The following is a 23,645-nucleotide window of genomic DNA, read 5'->3' as shown; positions in this document are numbered from 1 at the left end:
TGTAATACCAGCACTGGGAGGCTGAGGCGGGAGGATCACTTGAGCCGAGGAGTTTGAAAACTGACCTGAGCGATATAGGAAGACTCTGTCTCTGCGAAACATAGAAATTAGCAAGGCATGGTGGCATGTGGCTGTTGTCCTAGCTACTTGGGAGACTGAGGCGGGAAGATTGCTTGAGCCCAGAAGGTCTAGGTTACAGTGAGCCATGACTGCACCACTGCACTCCAGCCTGGATGACAGAGAGAGACCCTATCTCAAAAACAAACAAACAAATGTAGTAAAAAGAGACTACGAAAGATGGGAGAGTGGCAGGAAGGCAGGGGTTGAAAAATTACCAATTGGGTATCATGTTCACTATTTGGGTGATGTGTACACCAAAAGCCCAGATTTCACCACTACACAATATATCACAATACATGCATGTAATAAATCTGCATTTGTACCTCCTAATTACATAAAAATTTAAAAATTTGTATTAATGCAGTAAACACTTTTTTTTTTTTTTTTTGAGATATGCTGTCACTCTGTCATCCAGGCTGGAGTGCAGTGGTAAAGATCATGGTTCTCTGCTGCGTCAACTTATTGGGCTCAAGCCATCCTCCCACCTCAGCCTCCTGAGTAGCTGGGACTACCAGCGCATGCCATCAGCCTTGGCTAAGTTTTGTATTTTTTGTGAAGTTAGGGTTTCACCATGTTACCAAGGCTGCTCTTGAACTCTTGGGCTCTAGCTCTTTGGAATCTGCCCGCCTCAGCCTCCTAAAGTTCTGGGATTATAGGTGTGAGCCACCTTACCTCACCCATTTTAGGTTACAAATAAACACAAATAAAATGTAATTTTTTTCTTAAAGCAGAGATATCAGATTAATGCTAACAATTTATAATGCTCAAAGTGTTAGTAGCTCAAATAATGAACTATTAAAAAAGAAAAAGACAATTCAATAAAATAAATAGAATGTATAAATAGCTAATAAACATATGGGAGGATATTCAAGTTCAATAGAAATTAGGGAAATAATATTAATAGTCAAACCTACAAAATTTATTTTTTGAACTATCAGATTGGGAAAAAAACTAAAGCATACACTTTCTCATTCTGTTGGTAGAAATATTAATTGATAAAAGATTTTTGGAAAAGAATGTAATTGAACCTCTAATAATTATATATTTGCATAACCTTTGATAGAGATAACCTAATTCTAAAATTTTCTTCCATAGAATTAATCACATAAAGGTAGAAGGAGGTATGATTTAGGATGTTCACAGAAGTATTATTTATAAGGTCACTATGGCAAGATTCCCTGCTCTACTTAGGCTGTAGAAAATTGGAAGGAGCACTACCCCTACCCTGACAACAACAAAAGCCAAATTATCTGCATAATCATGACTTTTCTTGGAACTATCAAAGAGCTGAGGTCACAGAGCAACAAACTAACCAGAAACCTAAAGAAAGACAGGTGTTTCCAAGGAGAGCCAGAATGAGAACACTTTCTAACCCAGGGCAGATAGGAGATGCCATGCAATTTGCTAAAAATAATTTAGGTAAAGATTTAAACTAATTGCTGAACTCCATGTGGGGGCTGATGTAAGAGCTTAGAAGCCCTAGAAACTGCAGACACAAAGACAATTCATACTCATTCACAGGCTCTTCTCCACAGACCTTACTGTGCACTCAAGAGAAAACAGAATGCGAGGAAAGAGACCCGAGAAAGCCTCTCTCTTAATACGGTCCTGAAAGCAGTACCAGTTACAGGGAAGCCACAAAGCCCCACATAGATCTTTCTCTGTCTTCTCTACACAACAAAGTTTTCAAGCCAGGAGAAAGGCAGCAAACCTTGTCATTAGGACACATATGAGGACTCATTGCAACTACAGATTAGGAAAAGCAAACAAAAAAGCTATCTATCATGGAGAAGGAGCAGGAAAACATCTTGAGTCCTGATCACTGGATATCTCCCCTACTGATGAGAGTCAGCGAAGAGAAAGAGTGAATTCCACACTCCTGAGACCCAGGGATACAACATCTGCCTAAGACTGAATTTGTACCAGAACAACATAGAATGCTTCCCCAACCTCCGCGTCTTCTCTGCCATGTTAGCAAATGTCAAGTAACAAGAGCACTCTGCTGGGGGTGGGCAAGACGCTTGAGAGACACAAGTGGGAGAGACATTTTCTTGAGGCATATTATGGAGGGAATACATAAAACTGAGCTGCTATGATGAAAAACTCCCTAGGCCAGGCATGGGGGCTCAAGCCTATAATCCCAGCACGGGGTAAGCTGAGGCAGGCAGATCACCTAATGTCATGAGTTTGAAACCAGCCTGACCAACATGGCGAAACCCCATCAAAAATACAAAAATTAGCAGGGCATGGTGGCACACCCTTGTAATTCCAGCTACTCAGGAGGCTGAGGCATGAGAATCACTTGAAACGGCTAGGTGGAGCTTGCAGTGAGCTGAGATTGTGGCACTGCACTCCAGCCTGGGCAACAGAGTGAGACTTGGGAAAGAAAAGAAAAGAAAAAAAAGAAAAGAAAAGAAAGGAAGGAGGAAAAGAAGGAAAGAAAAGAAAGAGAAAAACTTGCTAGCAAACCATTCCCTTATTATAAGCAGAAGGTAGTATTTTAAAAATCTGTGGCTGGGCGCCGTGGCTCACACCTGTAATCCCAGCACTTTGGGAGGCCGAGGTGGCTGGATCATGAAGATCAGGAGTTCGAGACCAGCCTGGCCAATATGGTGAAACCTCATCTCTACTAAAAATACAAAAATTAGCCGGGCATGGTAGTGGGCACCTGTCGTCCCAGCTACTTGGGAGGCTGAGGCAGACGAATCACTTGAATCCAGGAGGCAGAGGTTGCAGTGAGCCAAGATCATGCCACTGCACTCCAGGCTGGGCAACGGAGTAAGACTCCATCTCAAAAACAAAATACAACAAAACAAAATTTAAAAATCTGAAACCTGTGGTGCATTAAGGGTAATCCTGGCACCAGCAAAACTTAAGAAGCTCAACTTTTCACCAGATTGATTCAATCTCATTACTAAGAGCCTAGCAAAAGAAACGTGCTCATTTCCAGACACAAATATTTTATCTTAGTCTCTACTATTATACACAAGATGCCCAACTCTAAACCAAAAATTACAGGATACACAAAGATGCAAGGAAAACAACACTTGGTCAAGGGACAAAACAAACAAAATGACCAGACCCAGATATGACACAGTTGGAACTACGAGACAGAGAATTTAAAATAATTATGATGACTACATTGAAATCTCAGTACCTAAACTAGACACATGTGAACAGATAGGGAATTTCAACAGGGAGGTAGAAATTTTAAGAAAGCATCAAATAGAAATGCTAGAAATGAAGATGAATCTTTTTGATGCATTCATTGGTAGACTCCATACAAGTGAGAAATCAGTGATCTTTAAAATAGCTCAATTGAATTTACCCAAAAGGAATCAGGCTTTGTACCGATAAACCTGAAATAACAACACAAGCACATTCAAATGCCTTTATATTTTTCCCAATACACTGAAAAATTTCTGTAAAAGGTATATAATAGTATGAATAAGCATAAGACTAGAGTGGGCACACAGCAGATACTTGATAGTGTTTACCAAAGAAATTATTACTGTTTGTTGATGAATAAATTTACTCATTAATGACAAAAATAGAGATAAATGGAAAATCACTTACTATAATCTATGTGAAATTGAGCAATTCCAGAACCAGGATAGTAGGAGCCCTTCTCCACAGTAACCAGACAATGCTTATTTTGTTTTTCTTGAATAATTTCCTTTATTCCAGAAGCTCCTTGCTTCATCAAATTCCAGCTTCGTATACATCCATCTAGACGAGGGTTAATCTAGCAAATTAAAATATAAGTCAAGGAGTGCATTTTAAACTTAAACAAGTGGCTCGATTATGAGTATAGGTTTTCATTTACAGAAAAAAAATCCTTTCTTTATAATAGTTGAAAATATTTTGAATTTTATTTAAGTTTTTCTTTTCAAAGTATTCTTCAGATGGACAGTCTTTTTCAGTACAAGTGAGCTTATACCATCACAAGACCTCAGTGGCATCTTAATGATTTTTAACACTTCAAGCCCTACCTGCCTCTCCTACATCATCCAGTGGTAACTTTTCTGCTCTCAAGTTCTATATTTGCTTCTAGCTGTGGCCCTGGGCGCTAAGCTGTCTTGTTTGTCTTCTTTGTTTGTTTGTTTGATTGAGACGGAGTCTTGCTGGAGTGCAGTGGTGGGATCTTGGCTCACTGCAACCTCTGCCTCCCTGGTTCAAGCGATTCTCCTGCCTCAGGCTCCCGAGTCGCTGCGATTACACATGCCCGCCACCACACCCGGCTTATTTTTCCTCTTTGAGTAGAGATGGAGTTTTGCCACATTGGCTAGGTTGGTCTTGAACTCCTGATCTCAGGTGATCCACCCGCATCGACCTCCCAAAGTGCTGGGATTACAGGTGTGAGCCACCGCGCCCGGCCTTGTTTTTCTTTAGTGGCATTTACAATATGGGTTTATCTTGCCAATCAGACTCTAAGTTTCTTCAGACACAAAAGTGTTTGCATTCTTTAGCCTCCATCAAGCATCCTGCCAGGCTCAAGGCATGTAAAAGCCATTTCATAAATGATTGATACTTTTTGAATAATTTATTTTACATTAAAAGTGTCTTAATTTCTCAGTTTCAAACAACAGGTATATTGATGTCAACATGGGTTAATTAATTCAAGCTTAATATCATATAACAGAAATCTTTTAAAAGTTAAAGTGACTATTAATTGCCAGGAGGGAAAGATGGATATAAGATAGTAAATACTTAAATTAAACCAGCAAGTGTATCGGGCAGGTCTGTGATTTCAAATGAAGTTTTTAAAACTCTTTCAAGAGTTAGTGGTTAGTCTCTTTCATGAAACCTATTCTATAGCTATTAAACAAATATTATATTTAGAAAAATATCTATTACATCTAATTTCAATTTGTGACAGGCTATAGCTGTACCCTCAGTAAAGACGTATTTTTTTAACAATAAATTTCACCTTATGTGGTATTCTTTAGCTCTTGCATTTAAGTCCTAAAAATAGACTTGAGAAAGTCCTTTGACTGGCTTTCACAAAATAGCATAATTTTGGACTTAAATATATTAATTTATATGTTTAACGACTGAGTATGGATTATCATGATGTTAACACTGAACCGTAGTGTTAACATTGTCAAGCATTAACTTGAGAATTTTAGAAATCCACTTCACGATTTATGCTGGGGATTTAAATGGGCACAAAACCACTATATCATTTTCTTATTTCATTAATACTAATGTTATTTTTCCATGATCATTTCAAGTTGTCACACTTAGTATGCTTAACAAAACAACTTCTATTGACTCTCAGAAAAACACATATTCAAATCTATTACAGACAAAAGGAATTCATCCCTGATGAATGACAGCAGCTTGGATCATTACCGGTTTAATGAGTTCACTTTCCACTTTCCGAGGGAATCCTGCAAAGTATACTTTGGTTTCTAGCAATCCATTTTCAGGCTTAAAAAGGGGTCCAGGTTTATTTATATCCATCACAGCTTCTTTAGCTATTTTAATGCTAATACTATGTTCTAATTCTTCTACAGACACCTACAAAAGAAAAATTACCAAATAACCAAGCATTACTACATATCATTTGAAATACTGGGATCTAAAAATTGTTATTATTCCCAAAAACTACTTTTGTAAAGTAATCATTTTAATGTAATTATTAATTTGTTACAACTCATTTGGAATGTCAAATTATGATAAATGTGATAAAAGACATTTAACGTGGCAGCACTTGATCAAAATTAAAAGCGTATCATATTTTAAAGTTAAAAAATAATAGTATTCTGTTAAGCTTAAACATCCAATTATGTATCTTTCAATCCCAGGCTGCTAGAAAATTAACAGTAAAGTGAGCCATTCTATCTTAGGAAAAATTTAAGTGGTCTTATTTTGCAATTGTCTGATAATATACATATGGGATCAATAATGTAAATAAGTTCTTAATATAAAGTCAGAAAAATCAATATGTTCAGTATTCTGTTAGTTGCACACAAATTATTTTTTCTCTAAAATTCAAAAGTGATTGAGGCAATAAGAAAAAAACACATAAAATTAAATTGAAGTTTTCCTATTTTGAGAGTAGTTTGGGTTTTTAAAAAAGGTTTCAAGTAAGGGTAAACAACAATAAAAGTTCCTTCCACAAAGGCAATTTGAAGAACCACTGCTGAAATCACTTCAAGTAAAACTATAGCACTCAAAGTGCAAACTCTTCACTCACTAACTAATAATATAAGCCAGACAATAAACATATTAAAACAACATGACAGGAAGGGAAAAACTATCCTCCAACATAGAATACATTTAGTAACACAAACTTAAAGTTGGTCAACACTCCTTCTTTAATATAGCCAATTAGCAGCATTCGAACAACTATTCTCTCCTTTACAGACTTTCTTAACTTAGCCTACAACACCTGACCCTGCTTGCTTCTCTCTCTACACTCTAACCACTACTTCTCAGTCTCCTTTGCTGGATCTTCCCCTCCCCACGGCTCAGGCCCCAGACCTTTTTCCTGTAGCCATGCAAGTATTTTAAGTGAGACACCATGACTCCACTCCAGGGCATTTGGAAAATTTGGAGGTGGGGAACACTTTTATTTGTCACAATGAGTAGGGGCCATGCTGGAACTGCAAGATGATAGACAATCTGCATTATGTACATAGGCTAGTCATGCAGAATTAATAATAATAAATAATGCAGAACTAATAATAAACTATCAAGTATGCTTAAAATCTTTTGAACATCCCTGCTAGGTATTCATATAGAGACTATTCATGCTTACAATCATCTGAATTTGTGTATACATATACACAAAATGCTTGCTGCACTATTTTAGCATTCATTACATTTTTCAAGAATATAATAATCTTGAAAACTAAGGATAGATTGATATTTGTTTCATTCATATCTTTACCAGGAACTTCTCACCACTTTGGAAAATTAATAATACCAATGGCAACACCACGTATGCACTTAATGGTATTTGAGTTGCTAATATAACACCCCAGCATTAGTCTTCATTTGTAGCTTTTACTTTATGCATAGAAGCAAGCTTTAACAAGTGCTGTAGTTATAGCTATGTATATATCAAAATACATATTATTTTCTTATAAATTACTTTCCTTTAATTTATCCATATTAATATAATAATGAGAGCATTATGTTGGTTTTGATTGGGTATATGTGAAGGTAGTTTATATTATTGATACATTTCATTATAGAATAGTAAAGGAGCATTCAGACATTGGATGAGATAGTATTTGGAACCACTGGTCAACACAAACAGTTTCAGGCCCTTAAAACCCCTCTTTATGCTGAGCATTCAAAAATTTGAATTGAAGGCTTAACTTTAAAAATATATCCAGAATCTGACCACTTCTCACCACCCTTATCATCAGCACACCAGTCAAAGCTTCCATCTTCTCTCTGCTGGATTCTTCCAACAGTCTCCTAACTCCATATCCTGTTCTACTCTCACTCTCCACTTCTGGTTTCCACAAAGTCATCCGCTTCTGATCGGGATTATCTTTTAAAATGCAAATTAGATCCATGTCCTTTCTCAAAACCATCCAGGGTCTTTCCATTTAGCATAAAATCCACATCCTCATCATTGCCCCCAAGGCCCTCAATGATCTTATTCTAGACCACGTTTCTAATCTCATTTTCTAACTACTCTCCCCTGCTGCTACACTACTCTTTGTGTTATTCCTCAAATACCAAACACATCCTATTCCAAGAAATTCTCTACTTGCTGTTCACATGGTGCAGAATCATTTTCTATTCCCTCATGTATTTCTCACGACATGTGCTCTCAATCTCGGCTCAGATCTAATCTAATCAGAGATGCCTTTCCTGATTCTATATGTATACTAACACCCATCACTCTCTATGTCCTTGCCTGGCTTTTCTTTTTCCTTATAACAGGAATAACTATCTGGCATATTTATTTTTTCATGCATTTGTTGTTTGCATCTCACCACTAGAATGCAAGCTGCGTAAGAGCACTGACTTTTTTTTATTTGCTGTTGTACCTTTACCACCTAGAATAAGGATTAGCACATAGCAGTGCCAATAAATATTTTGCTGAATGAATTATGATACATTTACAATTAAAATTCCTAATATTAGACTCATAATCAAAGATAAGATTAATATTAGACTCATAATCAAAGATAAGAATTTATAATCATTTATAAATTCACCACATTTGCCCAAGTGTGCTTTGTTCATACCTCTACTGTAATGTATTTCCTGTTACATTATATTATTTCCCAAAGAAGCATCAGCTACTTATCTATGACTAAGCTCTAGAGCGAGGAAAATCTCTTGCTATTGTTGCAGGAAGTCAGGGACCCCGAACAGAGGGACTGACTGGAGCCATGGCAGAGGAACATAAATTGTGAAGATTTCATGGACATTTATCAGTTCTCAAATAATACTCTTATAATTTCTTACACCTGTCTTACTTTAATCTCTTAATCCTGTTATCTTCATAAGCTGAGGATGTATGTCACCTCAGGACCACAATTGTGTTAACTGTACAAGTTGATTGTAAAATGTGTGTTTGAACAATATGAAATCAGTGCACTTTGAAAAGAACAGAATAACAGTGATTTTAGGGAACAAGGGAAGACAACCATAAGGTCTGACTGCCTGTGGGGTCGGGCAAAATAGAGCCATATTTTCTTCCTGCAGAGAGCCTATAAATGGACATGTAAGTAGGGAAGATATCGCTGAATTCTCTTCATAGCAAGGAATATTAATAATTAATACCCTGGGAAAGGAATGTATTCCTGGGGGGAGGTCTATAAATGGCCACTCTGGGAGTGTCTGTCTTATGCAATTGAAATAAGGACTGAAATATACCCTGGTCNCAGGAAGTCAGGGACCCCGAACAGAGGGACTGACTGGAGCCATGGCAGAGGAACATAAATTGTGAAGATTTCATGGACATTTATCAGTTCTCAAATAATACTCTTATAATTTCTTACACCTGTCTTACTTTAATCTCTTAATCCTGTTATCTTCATAAGCTGAGGATGTATGTCACCTCAGGACCACAATTGTGTTAACTGTACAAGTTGATTGTAAAATGTGTGTTTGAACAATATGAAATCAGTGCACTTTGAAAAGAACAGAATAACAGTGATTTTAGGGAACAAGGGAAGACAACCATAAGGTCTGACTGCCTGTGGGGTCGGGCAAAATAGAGCCATATTTTCTTCCTGCAGAGAGCCTATAAATGGACATGTAAGTAGGGAAGATATCGCTGAATTCTCTTCATAGCAAGGAATATTAATAATTAATACCCTGGGAAAGGAATGTATTCCTGGGGGGAGGTCTATAAATGGCCACTCTGGGAGTGTCTGTCTTATGCAATTGAAATAAGGACTGAAATATACCCTGGTCTCCTGCAGTACCCTCAGGCTTATTAGGGTGAGGAAAAAAACCCCACCCTGGTAAATTTGAGGTCAGACCGGTTCTCTGCCCTTGAATCCTGTTTTTTGTTGTTTAAGATGTTTATCAAGATAATACGTGCACTGCTGAACATAGACCCTTATCAGTAATTCTGCTTTTGCCCTTTGCCTTGCGATCTTTATTGGACCCCTATCAGGAGTTTCTGATTTTGCTCTTGTCCTGTTTCCTCAGAAGCATGTAATCTTTATTCTCCTTTTTGCCCTTTGAAGCATGTGATCTTTGTGACCTACTCCCTGTTATTACACCCCCTCCCCTTTTGAAATCCTTAATAAAACTTGCTGGTTTTGTGACTCCAGTGGGCATCATGATCCTACCGAATATGTGATGTCACCCCTGGAGGCCCAGCTGTAAAATTCCTCTCTTTGTATTCTTTCTCTTTATTTCTCAGCTGGCTGACACTTATGGAAAATAGAAAGAACCTATGTTGAAATATTGGGGCAGGTTCCCCAATATGCTGTAGTTCTAATGCCTTGAACTCAGGAACTTAGCATCAAAAGCACTCACTAAAAGCTTATTGAATAAATGAGTGCATGTCTGCATAATTGAAAGACCAAAATAATTTAGTGATGACCTCACATGGCTTCTCAATACAAACTTCTTGTTTGGGTGCAGTAGCTCACACCTGTAATCCCTGCACTTTGGGAGGCTGAGGAGAGCTGATCACCTGAGGTCAGAAGTTCTGGACTAGCCTGGCCAAAATGGTGAAACCCATCTCTACTAAAAATACAAAAACTACCCAGGCATGGTGTCAGGTACTGATAGTCCCAGCTACTCAAGAGGCTGAGACAGGAGAATTGCTTGAACCCAGGAGGTGGAAGTTGCAGTGAGCCAAGATCATGCCACTGCACTCCAGCCTGGGTGACAGAGCAAGACTCCGTCTCAAAATAATAATAATAGTGATGATAAATAAATAAATAACATAAATAAATAAATTGAGATCAGCACAAACTTCTTGCCGGCTCCTCTAGGCATAAAAGATGTCTCTTTGGGCACCACATTCTAAGGCGAAGCCAATCTTCTCTCAGCTATCCTCTGCTGATGGCAGCAATGACTCTATACTTCAGAAAAGACTTCTCCCCACTATTAACTAGCAGTGATCCCTTCAGAAAAGTCCCACTTTAACCCAGTTGATTAAAGTGCTATTCTTGATCATTAGAATAAAGGCTATATGTAGGAGTAAATTAAAATGCTAATCTCTTCCTTTCCTCTCCTCTCCTCTCCTCTCCTCTCTTCTCCTCTCCTTTCTTTTCCTTTCTTTTTTGACACAGAGTCTTCCTTTGTCACTCAGGCTGGAGTGCAGCTGCGTGATCTCACTGAAACCTCTGCTTCCTCGGTTTAAGCGATTCTCCTGTTGGGACTGCAGGCGTGCGCCACCATGCCTGACTAATTTTTGTATTTTTAGTAGAGATGAGGCTTCGCCATGTTGGTCAGGCTGCTCTCGAACTCCTGACCTCAGGTGATCCACCCACCTTGACTTCCCAAAGTGCTGGGATTACAGGTGTGAGCCACTGCACCCAGCCTAAAATGCTAATTTCTAAGCACACTGGTACCTGCTACTGTATATTGTTTGCACAAAAACTGATTACTAGGTCTGGTACAATGGCTCATGCCTGTAATCCTAGCATTTTGGGAAGCCAAAGTGGGAGGAGGATTCCTTGAGTTCAAGACCAGCCTGGGCAACATAGCAAGGCCCTGTGTCTATTTTTTTTTAAAAGGATTACTTATCTATCTGCTTGTATTTGAATTTGAATTACCTTTTTGAATTTGTCACTGTTTATTTCTCCTTAATTTAAAACATATTATTGACGGTTGAGGAGAGTTTTCCTTGATCAATGTTGTCTTTGCACAAATTGTTATGCTGGTCGAGTGTGGTTGCTCACTCTTGTAATCCCAGCATTTTGGGAGGCCGAAGTGGGCGGACAGCTTGAGGCCAGGAGTTTGAGACCAGTCTGGCCAACATGGTGAAACCCTGTCTCTACTAAAATTACAAAAATTAGCCAGGTGTGCTATTGCACACCTGTAATCCCAGCTACTCAGGAGGCTGAGGCACAAGAATCGCTTGAACCCAGGAGGTGGAGGTTGCAGTGAGCCAAGACCGTGCCACTGCACTCCAGCCTGGGTGACAGAGTAAGACTCTCTCTCAAAAAAACAAAACAAAACAAAAAAAGGCTGGGCACAGTGGCTCACCCAGGACTTTGGGAGGCCAAGGCGGGCGGATCACCTGAGGTCGGGAGTTTGAGACCAGCTGGCCCAACATGGAGAAACCCCATTTCTACTAAAAACACAAAATTAGCCAGGCGTGGTGGTGCATGCCTGTAATCCCAGCTACTCAGGAGGCCGAAGCAGGAGAATCACTTGAACCCGGGAGGCGGAGGGTTGCAGTGAGCCGAGATTGCGCCATTGCACTCCAGCCTGGGCAACAAGAGCAAAACTCCATGTCAAAAAAACAAAACAAAACAAAACAAAACTGTTAGACCGCCTAATAATCCCTAACACCATTGTTCATCAATCAGCCACTAAAAAAGGTAAAAAGTTAAAGACAGAGTAGTTCAAGCAAATAACTAAAAACAATGCTTCTAATATATTAAGTGAGAATATTATTACTCAGGGTGTTCCAGGGATTTACAGTATGTAGAATATGCCTCCTATAGCATCAGATAACTCCAAACCCATTTTGATTTGGTATCACTATAAAAATAAATTATGATTTTATACAAACTGCATCAAAGTGGGAAGATATTGATGAAATCTGCAAACATACCATATTCCATAGACCGTTATTAATAATGTCACCTCCAGTTGTGATTTTGGATGTATGTTCATTCTTAAGCTGAACTTCAATCTTTCCACCACGAAGTGCAATCAGGAGCCATGCTGAGTGATCGATAGATTCTGCATACAGTATCACGCCTTGTGAATCATATGTCCGGAAATCAAATTCTGCTGAAAATCTAAAAAACGGACAAAGAGAGATCCTTAAGAGTGAGAAATACAGAAAGCTCAATGCATTATTCTTTATTTCTTATACTGACAAACAGTAACACGGACAAAGAGTCAACTATTTATTTCATTTTCTGGAATTAATAAAAGAGAAGGGCAGAATTAGATGGCTCATGTATTATCTCTGGCTCCATGTATGTTTAAAATTAAGTTATTATTTTTTCTTGCTTATTCTTGGAATCTTTTCCCCAGAGAACAGATCCTTTGGTAATTTGTCATCTTTGTTTGGCATATATTTTGAAAGCACCTTCCAAATGCTGGAATTAATACACATGTATAAGTATCAGGCATACTATATCTCTCCTGGAGCCTTTTATACACTATATAATCTAACATTAAGAAGTGGTTGTTTGTTTTGTTTTGTTTTGCTGTATCCATAAGTGATCATAAAATGTGTTACAATTTCATCGTTGGTTTATTCATCAAAAGGCATATTTTCCCTATAATTTCACCTGTCAGGAATCACTCATGGAGATCTACAAGATGGCATATGGATGACTACAGACATCATTAAGCCTTCGTGTGTTGTAAGAAAGGTAAAATTTAAAAACTTAAAATATATCTATTAGCTTTCCTAAAACTCTAATTGCATAAGTCACTCTAGTAGAATACACAGAAGGAAAACTTAAAAGATACAGTCTACCCATGTGTTTGGGGGTATCTGAGTGCTGGCAACATCTGCTGCTATTAAGACTCTAGACATATATGTAGTTATTACAGGGGGGAAAAGTCTTAGGATGCAGGACTTAAAATAACATGTGTTGATTCAGTATCCTTAAAACACTTCAATGAGAATCAGCATTGAAGTTTCCAAGGGACTAGCAAATCCAAATGATTGACAAAAGACGAACAGGGAAAAGGAACAATAGATGTGTAACTATTAGTCACCTAAGTTAAACTACAGGCAATTTAAGTTAAAGAGTCTGGACTTCAGATAATTGCTAAATTAAGCAGGACGGAATCCCATACTCTTACCGCAATATAACAGTAATAGTAATAGAGGCACCATTTGCAATGGGGCACAAATCTCCCTCAAATGGAACAAAGAAAAGATGACAAAATAAATGTTTCATCTTTAGAATTCTAAAGAAATGCTAAAAAGAGGTAAAATGTGGAGTAAAGTATGCTGGATGGATAAAAATGTAGTAGGAACTTACTGAACTCAGATTATATAAAAAGAACAGTTTTGCTTGGAATAAGGACTTCTATCCTCTTTCATAACTATCTGAACATTTTGTGGATGTGAAACGATATTGTCTTGCCAAAATCCAAATCTGTGTATGCTCAAGATCTTCCAGCAGTTGATTCTATTATGGAGATAACTTCCTTTTCTTTGTAAAATCAGGCTAAAATCATATTTCAAAGAGTCATGCTCTGCATATTTTGTTTCTGGAATATATCATCAACATATTGATTCATTACAATGGGGAAAATTCATTCTTTTCACAAGCGTGGTAAACTGGAAAATAGAGTGAATTTGTTGACATTTATGTAGGGAAAGCATTTGATCATGAGAAACTGATGTAAAGAAATTTGCAAAAATAAATAAAAGCACTAGTTATTCTTTGTGTTGATCACACAGGTAGCAGTTTATAAAAATTCATCAAGCTGTACATTTAATCTAATGTGTACATTTCTGTACATACTTTATATTTCAATGAAAAGTTTAAAATAAATAAATAATAAATTCTGGAAAAAATAATTTGGCCAATTCCAATCCAATGTTAGAGAATAAACTACTGTGAATCGTCAGTGAGAAATGAACACAGTCATCCCTAGGTATACATGGGAGATTGGCTCCAGGACCCCGGGATGGTATCAATATCCACAAATGCTCAAGTCCCTTATATAAAATGGCATAGTATTTGCATATAATCTATGCACATCCTCCCACATACTTTAAGTCATCTCTAGATTATGTATAATACTCAATATAATGTAAATGGTATGTAAATAGTTGTCATACTGTATTGGGTTTTATTTGTATTACTTTGTATTGTATTGTCAATATTTATCGTGGTTTTTTTTCTGAATATTATCGACCTGAGGTTGGTTAAATCCACAGATGAGTAACTCAAGGATATGGAGGATCAATTGTATTCCTAAAAGTGTTATTTACTACAACTAATAATATTTTTCTCTCTCATTCTTATTATTCTCAGAGCAGGAAAGGGTTTTCTCCAATCTCTATCATTAGAAGATATTACTTGCTCTGTGATGTTAAAGGAAAAAAAACCCACTTATTGGGAGAAATAAAGCATGGAAGGAGCACAGTTGCTTAAGTGTTTACATAAGTTATTGATCTTAGAATAATTTTCAATGTTTTTAATAATGTGTATGAATTTAGTTATTTAATGAGTAATCATTCATGCATCTGACATCAAATTCTAAACATGCATGCTTATTTAATTAAAATATTTTAAAATTTGAACTATATACTCTGTCTCAAGTATTTTTCCTTGTCATTATTCCAAAAAAATTCCAATGTCTTTCTTCTACTTCCAGCAATGTATGCTTCTGAGAAAATCTGATAACTAAAGTACAATTATGGCAGGTCACCTGGAGTGATCACTTGAGGTCAGGAGTTGAAGACCAGCCTGGGCAACATGGTGAAACTCTCTCTTTACTAAAAATACAAAAATTAGCTGGGTGTGGTGGCTCATGCCTGTAATCCCAGCTACTCAGGAGGCTGAGGCAGGAGAATTGCTTGACCTGGGAGGCGAAGGTTGCAGCGAGACAAGACTGTGCCACTGCACTCCAGCCTGGGTGACAGAGCAAGACTCTGTCTCAAAAATAAATAAATAAACAAAAATAAAATAAAATAAAATTGGATGTAAACATTGCTATAAAAATATAGTGGAATCAAGACTAAAAAACACAATCAATTATTTCACTTCTGAGCTCAATCTAACTACAATAATAATGGATAACGTATTTAGATAGCCAACTAAAATTATGTAATGTATATCTTTATAATGCCACTTAAGCAAGTTTAAATTTTTTCCTTAATAATTTTGAACATAATGATATTCTAAAAGCAATACTGAGTATTTTTTATTACTTAGTTTTCATAACATGTGTAAAGAGTAATGGAAACTTCACAAGTACATTAAATCTATGTTCCCAGCTTCTTAGTAAATATGCACTTTCTACAAAAGGAAGAACATGGAGTAAGGTAAAATGTTAATTGGGGAAAGTCAGCCTAGAATGACTCAAAAAGGTTTTAGCATGAAAATTATATGTGTGAAGGAATAAATTAACTTTAGGGCTCCCCAAATCATCTGATTGGTAATATGACTACATTATCTGATAGGTAATACAATTTCACACATTTCAAACCTTTTCAGCCAGTTTTCTCCTGCCCTCATCTGCTTAACCTCTAGAAATTATCATTGCTAGTGGTTCCTCACCTGCTGATTTCTGGCAAACGAAATTTTAAATATAAAACAACCCCTGCAAACTGTTCCGCCAAGTAAAGTAATTCATACTTTGTGTCAAGGTTCAAGGGAAGGCACACTGAAACGGCCTGGAATAAAAGAAACCAAATAAACAACAAGAAAATCAAAATGCATAGGTTAGTGCTGAATGTTTGTGTGAGGCCATGCATTTTTGTTTGGTTACTAATGTATCATCTGTAACACACTAAAATAATTAAGAATATTTTGGGTAATAATAAAGAAATATCTTCCATTTCCTTGTACAGTCTATCTGTAAAGAATATGTGGGTTTTAAAGTCTCGTTCAATGTGCATGGTTTTAGATCTTTGTCTTTAATACTCTTCTTTTGCAAATTTTAGTCCTAAACACAAACTCTTCCAAAACCAATATATATTTCTTTAACTGTCAGGTATAATATCTTCCATGAATTATATCTGAAAATTATTTTTATTTGAAGTCAGAAATAGGTGTAAGAATTAGTGTATCAATAAATAACACCTCATTCATTCACTCATTCATTTATTAAGCCAAAGTTTTCTGAGCAAGAATGTGCTATCTAGATAGTAAAGGGAATACTGGAAAACATGAAGGAAATAAATATAAATTAAGATCTCATAGTCTCCAAGGAATTTACAAGAAGATTATTTAAAGTCATCACATATGGTATCAAGTATTTTCTTCTAAGAGTGAAAACAAACATTAAAATGAAAAGCTTTTAATGTATAAATGATTGAGCACATATGAGGATATTTTGAGGAGAATTACGTACATAGCACTGTATTAAATATAGGCCCAGAAATAACATTTTGTTTCCCCTTAAAACTTTAAGAAATCTATTTCAAGGCAGACGGTGATATGTAAGTACACCAAATACAGAAATAACAAAGGACTAAATTACAGAATAGATGTTCACACAGCGTGGCATTTCAATTAAGTAGTACCATACCAAAATTACTACACATGCCAACTAGCTTATTTCCAGGTAGGTTGCATACTACTGAATGTGACATTTTTCCGGACATATACAGCTTTGTCTTGGCAACAGATATAGAGGTATGTATGTACACTTAAATCATTATTTAGGCATTTTTTATGGTCTGCCTCATAATTATATATAATTTTGCCTCCACTTGTCAAAAAAAAAACATGCGGGAAAAAAAAGAGCTCAGATGGTGACATTTATTTCAATGAAGTAAAAACGAGCACCTACCCCCAATATTCCATTCCTGGGTCAGTTATGCATTAAATCTAAGTAACTAAAAGCAAGTCTGAGAGACACAGATTAAGAAATCAACCTCTCTGAATTATGATATACTTAAACCCCACTAAATCCTAGAAATTGTTGAAAGTGTACGTTAAAACTGCACTTGTACCCTCTGAAACTTCATGAGCACTTTACAAACACTAACATGCCTAAGACATGATCAAACTAGTCAGAGTGGAATCCAGAAAAGTAGACAGGGGAAAATATTTTCACTTAAGTTTCTATGGGAGATTTTTTTTTCACAATGAGGGCCATTAAACTCAGCTTTTCTTGATTTCTTAAGTAAACACACACGTTGTATTTTATAAATGTACAGGCTACAGATAAGTACTCTCTAAACTGTGACTCTACCCTCTTTTTTTAAACTCAGCCACTAATTATCCCCAATGTTTATGACTTACACGGCCATAATTAGTAAATAATCATGAGTCATAACCTGCTTAAAGCTACAGCAATTGTTGTAGAACATCTGTGTTTTCCTGACTTAACTCAGTTATGTGAAAATAAGTATGCGGATCTCTCATTTTAGGAAACAGGGGAGCAGTTAAGCAGTGTAAAATGTTTACCTCACAACTCTTCTGATCTTGGGCAAGTTTGAATCCTTTCTTCCCATCACAGTAGCAAGTGTAACCTCCAGGATAATTGACACAAAGCTGAGCACACATGTTCTCAGAGCATTCATCTACATCTGAGGTAAAAACATACGCACACACACACACAAACTTTAGTATCTCCTAAATGTTCAATCTCATAGGCACAGGAATATTATGATTGTAGTATGAGATAATCAACGATAATCCAATCTTAGGGAAAGAAATACTATGACATCAAGCTACATTTAAATATAATACTTAATGTGGAAATTTAAACGAGTTACAAGTGTAATTTTTATTTATTTACATATTTGAAACTAAAATTAATTTATAACTTTCGGTGATTAAGTATAACAATTCTACCAAATTTCTCATTTTGAATTTGAAGAAAAAAAGATTGAGAATCTCAACTTAACTGTCATTTCTGATTATTTGAATTCCATTGAGATTACCTCACAATTCATTGCTTTGAGAAAAAGAAAAAAGAAATGGGAAGGGGAAGAGGAAGGGAGAGGAAGATGGGGAAGAAGTAAAGGAAAAGAAAGGTAGGGAAGAGAAGAAAAGACCGCTTTAACTGAAGGTTGATACAGTCAGGAATTAAATGACAATATCAAGAACATTGGGCCTCTCATAATGCAATAATTAATGGTGGCAGTGAATTTAGGGAAATATCTTTATTTGTTATCTTTCTTTTTTTTTTTTTTAAACCTCACTATGATGTAATCTCCCATATTATGAAATCTATATGGTCCCTGTCCCTACTCCATATTTTGAGAAAATCATTCTTGGAAATTTATAATATTATGTTGAAGCAAACATCTATCTCAGAACTATATAAGATCATTTACATTTTCACTGGATATGCCCTATGACCTTTAAAACTCCACAAGTTCATAAATGCTATTATTGAATATGTTCTCATAAAATAATTTAAAATAGATTCCCAAAATTAATAATCCTTCAATAGTATTAAAATTGCATATTATTAAATTTATAGATCAGATAAGAGTCATATATAAATCTTTTATAAAAATATGTCATTCATTAATAAAACTACAATACAGGGGATGAAGTCGGCTAATGATAATTCTGCAGATGTCTAGAGTTATCCATGGTAATTTCTATCTGCAATGGTGGGAAAGGAGAAATGTGTGTGTGGTGGGCAGGGGAATATTTTTGGTCAGTGCAAAAGGAGATAGGACATCAAAATCTCAAAAGCAGCATATGTAGTAAAAAATATATTGTAAAATTATTATTGATTTAGGCAACTTCATAGAGACAAGAAACAAAAGTAGAGGTTACTTCCATCAAGGTAACTAATAAAAGAAAACCCACTGCTTAATAGTTACTGGTTAAGAGTTTCTGTTTGGGCTGATGAAAAATTTTTGGAAATAGCAGTGATGGCTGCACAATGGCAAGAATGTAATTAATGCCACTGAATTGTACATTTAAAAATGGTTAAAAGGGTACATTAAAACTGTACTTGTACCCACAAATCTATTTTTTAAAAGGTACACTATACATGTGTGTGAATATACACATATATATGTATATGTATATATATATAATATTTTCTTATGTATGTGTATACACACACATATACACACACACACACACACACACACACACACAGCCACAATAGAAAAATTAGTATTGATTAGTTCCAACCATGGCATTAAATCTGTTTTAAAATTTTAAAAAATCCAAAGGAAGGTATGAGATAATCTGTATATCATGATAAACAGACCTACAAACAAACAACTACAATATGTTGAAGCTTCCTGGGGCACACATGGCAGAGCCACTGCAGTTACTCGAAGCAACAGCACCTTCAAGGGGTTGCCCCAAACCCACAGGCTCTGACATTACTGAGCAATATTTCTTAAATTTTGAGTGTATTGTTATCATTTCTTTATCATGAGATAATAGAACTGTGTCACTTTTTATTTTAGAATAAATGACTTATTTATATATGCCCAGAAAATCAATGAAAATCTTGGAATAAAACTAAAGTTTTAACCATGCTCATTGTCTCACTCAGATGACCTTTAAGCTTATGTCTTTCTTTTCTATCTACTGTTTTTCCTTCCAAACTGAAATTCTCTTTATCTTTGAATATAATGTAAATGACATGAAAATATATTCATCTTGTTTTTATCACACATGGAGGTCTCCAATTCATAGGTAGCGCAAAGGGCCAATCGGCACGCATAACACTAAACTTAAAGACCATGTGTCTTACATACTTTTACTCTGGAAGGAAGCCAATGATTACCCAATTGAACAAGCTATATTAGGGATAAGAAAATATTACTGTTGATGTCAAACAAAACCAATGCTTTCAAATATCAGTTCAGGCTTCACACACACCCTCTCCACAATCAGTAATGATACTACCATCATTCTACCTTCACAAGACTTTGATTTGAGATTATATCTGTAGCCTTCAGGGCATTCACATTCAAAATCTCCTGGAATGTTCTTGCACACAGCTGTGCCACAAATGTTTGGCTTCAAAGAGCATTCATCCACATCTATAAATAAAATAACCATATTTAAAAACATTTTTCCCATACCAGCAGACACTAGCAAAGAACCCTTGATTTGTGCTTCCTGGACTAGTTTAATATACGTAATGAGATAACAGATTGGCCTTTGGACAAAAAAACATTAAATCTATCATGTGTTAGTTCACTAAATATGATTTCTTTCTACAAATGCATAGGGAATTTGATTCATGTTTGCCATGTTCCTTTCTAGTTATGTTAAGAAGGAGAAGCTTTAAAAATGTTCTTATCTGCCAGGTTGTGGTATGAAAAGAAACAGAGGTCTTGAAAACAGATTCACTCCATATTATCACAATTATTTTTTGTACATGGGATGGCTCATCTATTCTATCTTGTTTCTTTGGAAATGAACAAACATGTAATTTGTACACTACTATTGTCTAAAGTAGACGATAGTGATTCAAATTTATATTAAGATTAAGGTCTCTAAGTACTTATAAATCTGCAGTTAATCCAATATGAATTTAGTGCTAAACGAATATTTCAGAAATTTCAGATGCATATATTATAGTGCGAAATGAAGGAGACAACACATTGATAGTAACTAGTTACTAGATGAGCACCTGTGAAGAAAACAAAACATGTGACAGAAATAGTTCAACAGAGATGTAATTATTAGTGAACTCTTCTGTGTACTCTCTGGAGAAAGACAAATTCAGAACAGAAAATATGTTTTCTATTCCAAAAGTTGACAGCCTTTTTTCCAGATTAATAGTCAAAATTTAGGATATTATTTAAAATAACTTGCACAAAAATAATAAAACCAGTTTCCTTGTAGGATTTTTTCTATATTTTGACTGTATCATTGTCAACATCCTGAGTGTGAAATTGTACTATCATTTTGTAAAATATTACCATTAAGGGAAAACGGGGTAAAGGGTAGGTATATAGCATCTCTCTGTATTACTTCTTACAACTTCATGTGAATCTTTAACTAATTCAAAGTAAAATATCCAATTTTTTAAAAAGAGCTAAAACTATGTTTTGAAATAAAGTAAGCCGGAGCAACAGTGGGACACTGTCTCTATGAAGTTTTTTTTCTTAAAGTAGCCAGGAGTGGCCGGCCATGGTGGCAGTGCTGTAGTCCTAGCACTTTGGGAGGCCAAAGTGTTCAAGACCAGCCTGAGTGAGCAACATGGTGGAACCCCACTTCTATACATTTAAAAAAAAAAAGGAAAAGAGAAAAAAATTAGCCAGGAGTGGTGGCATGTGTTCTTGTTACTAAGGAGGATAAGGCGAGAGGATCACTTGAATCCAGAAGTTGGGGCGCCTTGAACTATGATTGCACCACTCCACTCCACCCTGGGTGACAGCGGGAGACCCTATCACTAAATAAATACGTAATAAACTAAAATAAAATCAGTAAAAATATGTCACTAAGTGTATTTGGTTTGAGGTATATTGCAGGGAATTATTTCGATCATACAAGTTTAAGTTACCGTACATTGGTTTTATGACTCCGCGCTGACATCTAATGTCTGATTGTAAAGTTTTATTCTTTCAGCTGGGCACAGTCGCTCATGTCTCTAATCCCAGCACTTTGGAAGGCCAAGGCGGGCAGATCACTTGAGCTCAGGCATTCAAGAGCAGCCTGGTCAACATGGCAAAACCTCATCTTTACTGAAAAATACAAAATTAGCCAGGTGTGGTGGCGTGCATCTGTCCCAGCTACTTGGGAGGCTGAGGCAGAAGAATCACTTGAACCCGCAAAACAGGTTGAAGTGAGCCGAGCTCACACTGCATTCCAGCCTGGGCATCATGGCGAGACTCTGTCTCAAAAAAAAAAAAAAAAAAAAAAAAAAAAAAAAAAAAAAAAAAAGAAGAAGAAGAAGAACAAGAAGAGAAGAGTTTTATTCTTTCATCTTTAGACAGTTACTGGCAACTGGATCCCAAGCATTTCTACATTGTGGCAAAGGTCCCATTGTAATAGTTTTTTTTGTTGTTGTTGCTGTTTCTTTCTTTTTTTTTTTTTGAGGAGGAGTCTCACTCTGTCACCCAGGCTGGAGTGCAGTGGCGCGATCTCGGCTCACTGCAAGCTCCGCCTCCCGGGTTCACGCCATTCTCCTGCCTCAGCCTCCCGAGTAGCTGGGACTACAGGTGCCCGCCACCACGCCCGGCTAATTTTTTCTATTTTTAGTAGAGATGGGGTTTCACTGTGTTAGCCATGATGATCTCGATCTCCTGACCTCGTGATCTGACCACCTCAGCCTCCCAAAGTGCTGGGATTACAGGCGTGAGCCACTACGCCTGGCTGTAATAGTTTTTCATATATTCTTCTATCTGTTTTCTACTCTATTACTTACATATCATGGGTAAACAATAATGCAAATAAATATAAGAACAGATGTGGTCATCAGGAACATTCCTATTAATAAGAGCACTTTTGTAATCATTTACACATATATGTGTGTATTAACTGAGTGGATAAGAATTTAAAATACTTCTGAGTTTTTAAAAAGTCACAAATTTGGCCAGGTGTGGTGGCTCATGCCTGTAATCCCATGACCTTGTGAGGCTGAAGTGGATGGATCGCTTCAGCCCAAGAATTTGAGATCAGCCTGGACAATGTGGCAAAACTCCATCTGTATCTGTACAAAAGCTACAAACATTAGCCAGCATGGTGGTGCATGTTTGTAGTCCCAGCTGCTTAGGAGAGTGAGGTGGGAGGACCTCCCAGGAGATGGAGGCTGTACTGAGTTGAGATCATTCCACTGCACTCCAGCCTAGGTGACAGGCAAAACCCTATCTTAAAAAATAAATAAATAAAAACAAAAATTCTTTAGAAAGAGACTATTAAAGTATTTAAGTGTAGAAGTGTCAATGGGTACTATTTGTTTATAAAATGCATATGGTATCCAGCATTGTGATGGTTTTTCTGTAACTCATGTTCTAATGACAGTCTTATTCTAAATAGTCTCAAAATCCAAACTCAAAGAGACCTTCAAATAGGCAGATAAGAAAGATACATGGTCACACATTGGGTAGCTGTTTAGAAGAATTTGTTTTTAATGTGTTCACTTTAGAGTCATTTAACTGCAGTTTAAATAATACTATAGTAAAGTTTATCATATTAAACACTGCTATTCAGTAAGAGATAGATGATTTGAATACGAATCCAATGTAGGGCTTTACCAAAACATATATAAAATAAAGAGTTGAACAAGAAATTCACATTTTAACTTCCTTTTTTTTTTTTTTTTTT

The 23,645-nt window shown here is 36.3% G+C and overlaps 1 protein-coding gene across 1 annotated transcript in view; it reads right to left on the bottom strand.

Annotated features, from left to right (window-relative positions):
* Positions 1-23,645, bottom strand: part of PROS1 (protein S) — a 101,929-nt gene that overhangs the window by 7,583 nt on the left and 70,701 nt on the right. The window contains exons 7-12 of the mRNA XM_017855198.1: positions 20,285-20,410; positions 17,850-17,971; positions 15,993-16,108; positions 12,344-12,533; positions 5,476-5,643; positions 3,697-3,865 (exon numbers count right to left, since the gene is read on the bottom strand). Coding sequence (XP_017710687.1) covers positions 3,697-3,865; positions 5,476-5,643; positions 12,344-12,533; positions 15,993-16,108; positions 17,850-17,971; positions 20,285-20,410 — 891 coding nt within the window. The remainder of the gene's footprint in view (positions 1-3,696; positions 3,866-5,475; positions 5,644-12,343; positions 12,534-15,992; positions 16,109-17,849; positions 17,972-20,284; positions 20,411-23,645) is intronic.

This window comes from Rhinopithecus bieti, unplaced genomic scaffold (genome assembly GCF_001698545.2).
Source record: "Rhinopithecus bieti isolate Rb0 unplaced genomic scaffold, ASM169854v2 scaffold_2454, whole genome shotgun sequence".
Taxonomy (NCBI): Eukaryota; Metazoa; Chordata; class Mammalia; order Primates; family Cercopithecidae; genus Rhinopithecus; species Rhinopithecus bieti.
Note: the sequence above shows the minus strand (reverse complement) of the source record. Positions and strands in the feature narration are given on the sequence as shown.